Source organism: Trematomus bernacchii, unplaced genomic scaffold, assembly GCF_902827165.1.
Source record: "Trematomus bernacchii unplaced genomic scaffold, fTreBer1.1, whole genome shotgun sequence".
Taxonomy (NCBI): Eukaryota; Metazoa; Chordata; class Actinopteri; order Perciformes; family Nototheniidae; genus Trematomus; species Trematomus bernacchii.
The window spans coordinates 82271-92444 of NW_022987667.1; the positions used below are offsets into that span (position 1 = coordinate 82271).

At 40.7% G+C, this 10174-nt stretch overlaps 1 protein-coding gene across 1 annotated transcript; it reads left to right on the plus strand.

The window, feature by feature from the left end:
- The first annotated feature begins 73 nt into the window (after positions 1-73).
- On the plus strand, positions 74-9061 carry LOC117487172 (zinc finger protein 239-like). Its single transcript, XM_034135830.1, has 3 exons — positions 74-78; positions 2167-2200; positions 7480-9061. Exons 1-3 carry the CDS (start codon positions 74-76, stop codon positions 8329-8331), a joined length of 891 nt encoding a protein of 296 aa, XP_033991721.1. The 3' UTR covers positions 8332-9061.
- The last annotated feature ends 1113 nt before the right edge of the window (positions 9062-10174 follow it).

Sequence of the window (10174 nt, forward strand, 5' to 3'; positions counted from 1 at the left end):
ACAGCAAAAACACACACAAAGCTCCCTAAAGAACAAGGCACCACAGTCACTTAAATGTAATAATGTTATAAATATGTGGTAATTGAACAACAAGCTAAAGCCTACTGATTTCTAAAAGTGTGTGTATAGAGCCTTTAGTCTCATATAAGCTAGATAGAGCGTCGCTTTGAACCATAAACTATTACCAAATGCTGACTATACTCATTCAGGCCATTTTACCCTCAGAAAGAGGTTCCACAGGGGTCTATCCTTGGTCCATTCATGTTTACATTAGATGTTACATCACTTTTTCCAGTAGCCACACTTTCTCCTTCGACCTTTTCTCTGTTGGGGATGTTTGTAAGGCTCTAAAGGGCCTAGACCCCAATAAATCAGCAGGCCCAGACGATCTCCCCCCTTGTTTCTTACGTCTAGCTGCAGATATTATAGCCCAACCAGTGTGTCATGTTTTTAATCTTTCTATAACAAACAATGTCATTCCAGATGTTTGGAAAACTGCAAATGTTCTCCCCTTATTGAAAGGTGGTGATCCCATGGTGATGAATAATTACAGACCAATTTCCAAGCTCACTATTTTAGCTAAAGTACTTGAAAGGCTGGTGAATGATCAAATCAAAGAATATTTAAGCTTGAACAACATTCTATCTCCTCACCAGTCAGGCTTTAGGAAGCAGCACAGTACAGTAACAGCTGCTTTGAAAGTAGTGAATGACATTGTTGAAGGCTTGGACGCAAAGAGCTACTGTGCTGCCCTTTTTATAGACTTATCCAAGGCATTTGATACTGTGAACCATGGCATTCTATGCCAGAAATAAACGCCCATTCATTCATTCATTTTGACTGACTGCATGAAGAAGATCGCAGGAAATTACGACCGAACAGCTAAAAAAGACATCTCACACACACCGTGTCAGATTTTGGTTATTTTGGGGAGGTCGAGATAAATCATATTGTTTGGTGGATGCAGTTTGAATCAGAGTAGCAGCATGGAGGTCGGATCGTCACCAAAATAAATAAATAAGTGGTCCGAAAAAAGTTAATGACAAAAAAAATACACATAACCTTCCTCAGGCAGTGTGTTTGTCCCGGGGACAGGAGACACCCCCTTGATGAGAAACTGTAAGAAATGATCGGGGAATCCCTCCGGAGTGGAGTCATGACGACTGGATCTGAATTATTTTGTTGTATTTGGTTGTTTGTGTTCCAGCTGTCGATCAGCAACTATATATCCATAATTCATTAGTTAAAGGAAATACAACTAATGGATTGTGTTATATTAGCTGTACAATTTACCACATATGGTGTTCTTAGTTTCCATACCTCCTGTGTTTTACGAGCGACTTATCAAGTCTTGCCAAACGACATAAAACACGATTAAACGTGATAGTATATAAAACCATGCTCGTATCTACAACCTATAGAAATGCAAAACGGCGTCAGTTTAGACGTTATTCTGTCCTGCTTACCGCATCATTTATGAGAAAACATTTCATAACATTAACACAACATATTCGAGGTGGTTTTAAATAACATATCCGTATTTATTTATTTCTCCAAGTTATATGTTTTTGTGTGCACTGAGGAGTCTCAAACAGGCGTTTGTTTAATCATTTTAAGATTGGCTTTAATCAATGTTTGAAAATAAATTCTTCATATTTGATAAATGAGAGGTAACATTTTATTTATGGTATTATTTCCACATATTTCTCTCCATTCTTCCTTCTGCCAACGGTGTCGCAGTTTCTCGTCTCTCCCGTTTGTGTGCTTAGTGCGCACTCATGGGTTAGAGTTTGCGTGGAGGACCCTTCTTATTATACATCCATGGGAGGACTGCACATTTTCCCGTCAAGTTAGTATTTTATAAATCGCAAACATTGCGTAGAAACTGGCGTACGCCATTTTTTGAGCGTATATCCCTTTATAAATGAGGCCCCAGAGCCCGACTGGTGCTGCGTCTTTGCGTCATGACGTAACCGTTTGCGTGCCTGCTTCATAGAGCCAAACCGCGCGGAACCCCCTCACATCGACAACAACAACAATGGCCGATTGTATTGAAGCGCTACTCGTTTTGGTTTTGCTCTGTCGAAACTAAATGGAACAAATGGGACGACTTTACTACCAACTTTACAGTCGTTACATGCTACATTCAAGACTTCTTTACAATCATCAACTTCAACGACGATTCGGTAGGAGAAAGAAGGTAAATACGTCCTATTCGATGGCGTTAGAGCTAGCTGTTGTTAGCCTCTGCATGCACCAAGCTCAAAATACCCAGCTTTGCAGCATTAATTACTATGGTATAACATTAAAAACTGTTGCCCCTGCCCCCGTCTCCGACATAAGCGTGACGTATGCGGTGCTTGCTTTCTAGACCGACAACTTTTTGGTGCTTGAAACGAACCGGATTCCGGAGCTTATGCCCCTTTCACACCAACGCGTTTTCAGGGCAGGTGTTATGCCGTAGGTTGAAGCCTTGCCGTAGATTGAAGCCCTGTTCGCGGGGACGCGCACAGGTGACGTCATCGCCTGTATTGAGCTTCGCCTAGTTTTCAAATCTTTTTTCTCTCTTTTGAATGATATATTTCACATCAGATTAAACAGCAAACGGCTGAATAAATAATGTGCATACAATTGCAAGGTTGCTCGTTTTAAGGAAAGACAATGAAAGGATAAGATGGCATTTGTCAGTATAGTCCTATTTCTTAAAACCTTCGCTGTTGTTTAAGTGTCTGATACTTGATAACCACGAATAGTAAGCAATGATATAACAGTAATGATATAACATATATGATAATGTAAGACACTGTGTTATTTTCAATCAAGCCTAAAAGATAATTTGTTCAAACTAGCTCCACTCGCTTTAATTGCTCCTTTGAATGTAATTGTCCTCTGTGGTTTCCTACTCAACACATGTTTGTATTGTAATGCCACTCATATTTTATTTTTTATTTTATTTTAAGGTGACATTGAATGTTTTGAAAGGTGCCCTAAAATAAAGTTTATTATTGATCTTATATCTGTGCCTATATCACGCTATTAATGTTCCTTATTTTAGACTGGGTTAATCCTGGTGTCAATAGGGAAGATCTGCACTGTTCTCTACATAACATGTTCAGCAGAGCAGGTATTTCTCCTGCCAGATATGGCACCCCCCCTACAACTTTGTCCAGGAAGGTCACACCGTCACCAAAATCACACTGGTGTTGCCTGTTCCCCTCTAGTGTGTGCTCACAAAAGCATTTTACTCTGGGCCCATTAGGTAAAAAACTAAAGAGGGGCTTCCATATCCGGCAGAGAAGGTGTTGTAGCTGCCGGATTTGGAAGCCCCCCTATATCTTTGTCCAGGATGGTCATAGACTCACCAAAATCACACTGGTGTTGCCTGTTCCCCTCTAGTTTGTGCTCGCAAAAGCATATTACTCTGGGCCCAGCAGGTAAAAAACGAAAGAGGGGCTTCCCTATCCGGCAGACCAGGTGTTGGAGCTGCCGGATTTGGAAGCCCCCCTATATCTTTGTCCAGGATAGTCACAATTTCACCAAAATCACACTGGTGTTGCCTGTTCCCCTCTAGTTTATGCTCACCAAAGCATTTTACTCTGGGCCCAGCAGGTACAAAACTAAAGAGGGGCTTCCATATCCAGCAGAGAAGGTGTTGTGGCTGGCTGCCGGATATGGAAGCCCCCCTATAATTTTTCACCTGCTGGGCCCAGAGTAACATGCTTTTGTGAGCACAAAGTAGAGGGAGACAGCAAACACCGGTGTGATTTTGGTGAGTCTATGACTATCCTGGACAAATATATAGGGGGGCTTCCAAATCCGGCAGCTACAACACCTGGTCTGCCGGATATGGAAGCCCCTCTTTAGTTTTTCACCTACTGGGCCCAGAGTAAAATGCTTTTACGAGCACAAACTAGAGGAGAACAGCAAACACCAGTGTGATTTTGGTGAAGTTGTGACTATCCTGGACAAAGATATAGGGGGGCTTCCAAATCCGGCAGCTACAACACCTGGCCTGCCGGATATGGAAGCCCCTCTTAAGTTTTTCACCTACTGGGCCCAGAGTAAAATGCTTTGGTGAGCATAAACTAGAGAGGAACAGGCAACACCAGTGTGATTTTGGTGAGTCTATGACCATCCTGGACAAAATGATAGGGGGGGGTTCCAAATCTGGCAGGAGAAATACCTGCTCTGCTGAACATGTTATGTAGAGAACAGTGCAGATCTTCCCTATTGACACCAGGATTAACCCAGTCTAAAATAAAGAACATTCAAAGGAGCAATTAAAGCGAGTGGAGCTAGTTTGAACAAATTATCTTTTAGGATTGATTGAAAATAACACAGTGTCTGACATGTTATATCATTACTGTTATATCATTGCTTACTATTCGTGGTTATCAGACACTTAAACAACAGAGAAGGTTTTAAGAAATAGGACTATACTGACAAATGACATATTATCCTGTCATTGTCTGTTCTGTAGGAAGGAGGAACATAACAGAGTGGACTCAAAAACGGAAGTTTGTTCCAATACGAAGATTGTGACAGATCTGAAAAGTGTCCTTAAAACGAGCCTCCTCGCAATTGTATGCACATTATTTATTCAGCCATTTGCTGTATAATCTGATGGGAAATATATCATTCAAAAGAGAGAAAGTAAATAGTATCTTTCGTTTTTCCGCTTAGAAAACTAGGCGAACGCTCAATACAGGCGATGACGTAACCTTTGCGTGTCCCCGCGAACAGAGCTTCAATCTACGGCATAACACCGGCTCGGAGCTAGAGCCTGAAAAGTACCGGTTTTTCCTCTTCACACCGCAGCGGCGCCGCCTCTTAGCTCCGGAATCCGGTTCGTTTCCAGCTCCAAAAAATGGTCGGTCTAGAAGCAAGACTCCGGAGCTAAAGGCCCAGACACACCAGGCCGATATCGGCCGTCTTCGGTTGTCTGACGAGGAAGCGTGCCCTGTCGCCCAAAGTCAATTTGGTGTGTCCCGAACCCTCGGCCGTGACACGCCTTATTTGGCCTTTCATGGTCGACACACGGCCGATTCAACATGTCGGACACAAGCTATCGGGCCAAGAAACCACTCTGATCAGCTGTTCAGCTAGCAAATGAGAAGCGAAACGGAAGTGAGGGACGTAAACAAACGATTTAAGAAGGCACAGGACAGCAGCTAAACCCCAGCAGGTGATACTTAAAGACATCAAACATAGCCCTTAAATGTCCTCTCTTACCTCCCACACATAGCAGGGACATCTCTGATATCGGCGGGAGAGCTCCGTGATTTGTTTGGTCAAGTCCGGTTTTTCATCTCATCAGTTTATTTGTCAGTATAAAGTTGCAGGATTAGTCTCAAGTACCTCAACATTGTCCTTAAGTACAGTGTCTAAGTAAATGAGATACTGTCTACTGCTGTTCATTTACCTATTGTGAGTCACCTCGGATAAAAGCATCACATGGAAATGTAAATTTAGCAAGAAGTGGCCATTATTACATTACATACATTACTACTTTGCTCCGCAATAAACTACACACCCGGCAGAACACTGCGATCATCAGATGCAGGTCTATTAACTGTGATTTTATAGTATGTCTGCACTTTATGTGCTCATTTCATCATTCATGTATTTTTATATTCTAAAACATGTTTTCGATGGACGAGAGTGAAAATGGAACGCACACGCTATTTGTTGTTTGTTGAGCTTTGTGGTAGTGATTGTTTTGTCAAATTAATGGTCTCAAGGTTAACATTTAGAAAAACACTAAATGTTTATTTTAATTCCTGTGGTTTGCTAATAAGTAATGTGGTAATCTCTGTTATTGCAGATGACTGAACTTCAGGTAGACGAGAACACAAGCAGCAGAAAGAGTTCATCAGCAGAGGTAAGTTACTTTAACTTTTAAAAGTGAAAATCCTGGTTAAATAATTATTCATATTTGAGTTAAAACAATGAAATTCTGTTTAAAGTTTATCAGTCTAGAGTCCTGTTGATTTAAGTTTTCAGAATTGTTTACATGGTTGCATTTGAGTAAACAATGAAGAATTAAAAAAGCGTTCGTTATACTGAGTGAATCATATTGGTTGCTAGGAAATATCTGGCAAAAATCAATCAAAGATGTAAACAGGAAGTCACCTATAGCAAATAGTGAGTGCTAAAGCTACAGTAGCATATACAAGGAGATGGTAACATCTGATCATTCACATTTACTCTGAGGTGGGAGAAGTACTCAGATCTTGTACTTGAGTAAAAGGAGAAGTACTCAGATCTTGTACTTGAGTAAAAGCAAAAGTACTCAGGTCTTGTACTTGAGTGAAAGTAGAAGTACTCAGATCTTGTACTTGAGTAAAAGCAAAAGTACTCAGGTCTTGTACTTGAGTAAAAGCAAAAGTACTCAGGTCTTGTACTTGAGTGAAAGTAGAAGTACTCGGATCTTGTACTTGAGTAAAAGCAAAAGTACTCAGGTCTTGTACTTGAGTAAAAGTAAAAGTACTCAGATCTTGTACTTGAGTAAAAGCAAAAGTACTCAGATCTTGTACTTGAGTAAAAGTAGAAGTACTCAGATCTTGTACTTGAGTAAAAGTAGAAGTACTCAGATCTTGTACTTGAGTAAAAGCAGAAGTACTCAGGTATTATTCTTGAGTAAAAGTAGAAGTACCAGAGTGTAGGAATACTCTGTTTCAGTAAAAGTCCTGCATTCAAAATGTTCCTCAAGTAAAAGTAGAAAAGTATTATCATCAAAATATAGTAAAAGTAGTCATTGTGCAGATTGGTCCATTTCAGAATAATATATATGATATGTTTTATAATGATTGATCATGAAAGTGTTCTCAAAGCTGGTAAAGGTGCAGCTAGTTTGAATGACTTTGTATACTGCAGGGTAGCTTGTGAATTTACTCCAGGTGGAACTAAAGTCTGATTTAACACTTGATTATATTTCACATCATTCATCCAGATCTGTGAAGTAACTAAAGGTATTAAATACATGTAGTGGAGTAAAAGTACACCATTTACCTCTGAACTGTAGTGGAGTAGAAGTACAAAGTAGCATAAAATGGAAATACTCAAGTAAAGTACAATTACCTCAAAATTGTACTTAAGTACAGTACCTGAGTAAATGTACTTCCTACCTCTGAATTTAACTAATTTATAAAACAATGAAACGAGTTTGTGTGCTTCAACCCTTTTAGTGTCTGTGAGAGCCAACCCCTTTGTATTTATTTAAAAAACAAATCAGTCCGAATCAATCAACCAATCAGTGCATCTTTGTTATTTTGTTGTATCAAGTTAATAGGTATTTATACTTCTTCCTTTATTCAGCGGTATTTTAGACTACGACGAGTCAGAATGCATTCTCGGGTTTCATTAAAAACCTTACTTTACTTCTGTCACGTCCATTTTTAACTTGCATCAAGACATTCATATGTGTCCTCTAATACACTTGTGTCACTTTCTCTGTTGATTTATTGTTTTGTTTTATAGGAAGAGACCTGCAAAGACCCAGATAGACTTTATGATGATGGGGAGAAGAGTATCATCGGAGAACAGCTGGATCAACATCAGTCTACAGCCACGATAGGAAAACCATACACCTGTGACCAGTGTGAGAAGAGTTTCTGGAGTTCAAGGAAATTGAAGCGCCACAAACATACCCACACTGGAGAAAAACCTTTCACCTGTGACCAGTGTGAGAAGAGCTTTAGCAGGTCAGACTATTTGACGATTCACAAGCGAACCCACACTGGAGAAAAACCTTTCACCTGTGACCAGTGTGAGAAGAGCTTTAACCGGTCAGACTCATTGAAGGTCCACCAGCGAACCCACACTGGAGAAAACCCCTACTCCTGTGACCTCTGTGAGATGAGCTTTAGCCAGTCAAGCTATTTGACGATTCACAAGCGAACCCACACTGGAGAAAAACCTTTCACCTGTGACCAGTGTGAGAAGAGCTTTAACCGGTCAGACTCATTGAAGGTCCACCAGCGAACCCACACTGGAGAAAAACCCTACTCCTGTGACCAGTGTGAGAAAAGTTTCACGGACTCATGTTCATTGAAGCGCCACCAGCGAACCCACACTGGAGAAAAACCCTACTCCTGTGACCAGTGTGAGAAAAGTTTCGCGGACTCACGCTCATTGAAGAGCCACCAGCGAACCCACTCCTTTGACCAGTGGGAGAAAGAGTTCAGTGACTCATACAGTGTGAAGCTCCACCAGCCTACCCACACTGGAGAAAAACCTGACGTCTGTGCTCACTCTGAGAAGAGTTTCAGAGAACCAGACCACATGGGAGAAAACCTTCACTCGTGCACTGAGACTGTTCAGAAAGAGTGAGGTGGACTGTTTGACACAACTCACTGTTAAAAGATGTTGTGTGAATTTTAAAAGTTGTTCAAATGTTCTCAATAATATTCAAATGCATGCACTTAAGTTGTCAACTTGTATTTTTTTCCACAGCAAAAACAAACACAAAGCTCCCTAAAGAACAAGGCACCACAGTCACTTAAATGTAATAATGTTATAAATATGTGGTAATTGAACAACAAGCTAAAGCCTACTGATTTCTAAAAGTGTGTGTTTTGAGCCTTTAGTCTCACATAAGCTAGATAGAGCGTCGCTTTGAACCATAAACTATTACCAATGCTGACTGTACTCATTCAGGCCATTTTACCCTCAGAAAGAGGTTCCACAGGGGTCTATCCTTGGTCCATTCATGTTTACATTAGATGTTACATCACTTTTTCCAGTAGCCACACTTTCTCCTTCGACCTTTTCTCTGTTGGGGAGGTTTGTAAGGCTCTAAAGGGCCTAGACCCCAATAAATCAGCAGACCCAGACGATCTCCCCCCTTGTTTCTTACGTCTAGCTGCAGATATTATAGCCCAACCAGTGTGTCATGTTTTTAATCTTTCTATAACAAACAATGTCATTCCAGATGTTTGGAAAACTGCAAATGTTCTCCCCTTATTGAAAGGTGGTGATTCCATGCTGATGAATAATTACAGACCAATTTCCAAGCTCTCTATTTTAGCTCAAGTACTTGAAAGGCTGGTGAATGATCAAATCAAAGAATATTTAAGCTTGAACAACATTCTATCTCTTCACCAGTCAGGCTTTAGGAAGCAGCACAGTACAGTAACGGCTGCTTTGAAAGTAGTGAATGACATTGTTGAAGGCTTGGACGCAAAGAGCTACTGTGCTGCCCTTTTTATAGACTTATCCAAGGCATTTGATACTGTGGACCATGGCATTTTATGCCAGAAGTTATCCCATATAGGCCTGTCTGACCAAGCTGTTGGTTGGTTTTCAAACTATCTTTCAAATTGCAAGCAATGTGTACAATTCAGCGGTCTCTCCTCAAGCTTTCTTATTGTGCCCAGAGGTGTTCCTCAAGGTTCGGTCTTGGGACCCACCCTGTTTACAATTTATATAAATGATGTGCATCAAAATATTGATGCCTCTGTACATATATATGCAGATGATACTGATCTATACTGTTGTACTAGCACTGCTGCCCTTGCATTTGAACGTCTGCAGTCTGCTTTTGACACTTTTCAGTCACACCTGTTCCACCTCAGGTTGGTGTTAAATTCAGACAAGACAAAAGTCATGTTGTTTTCCAAGAAGAAAAAGTTACCAACTGTTCTTCCCTGCATCATGTCTGCCCAGCATAACCCCATTGAAGCTGTTCACACCTACAGAAACTTGACTATTGACTATCTATCTATGACTACTAAGATTGACTATCTTTTAAGGAAACTGAAATTAAAACTGGGATTCTTTTTTAGAAACAAGGCCTGCTTCCCCACAAGTGCTAGGAAACGGCTTGTAGCTGCCACATGTTTCCCGCTACGGGGGATGTTAAGTACATGAACGCCTCAGCTCACTCCCTTTATCTGCTGGACGCTGTTTACCATGGGGCTCTGAGGTTCATAACCAACTGTAAACCCCTCACACACCATTGCACACACGATTAAACGTGATAGTATATAAAACCATGCTCGTATTGTTGTAGCAAACACTGTGGATGGTGGCTTAAAGCCCACCTCCGCTACGCGCCGTTCGTTAGATGAGCCTGGTTATATTTAATAAAGAAGGAATTCAAAACACCGGAATAAAGGTTATAACAATAATCTGATTTTACTGGTAAAAAACAAAACACGTATACAAGTTTACA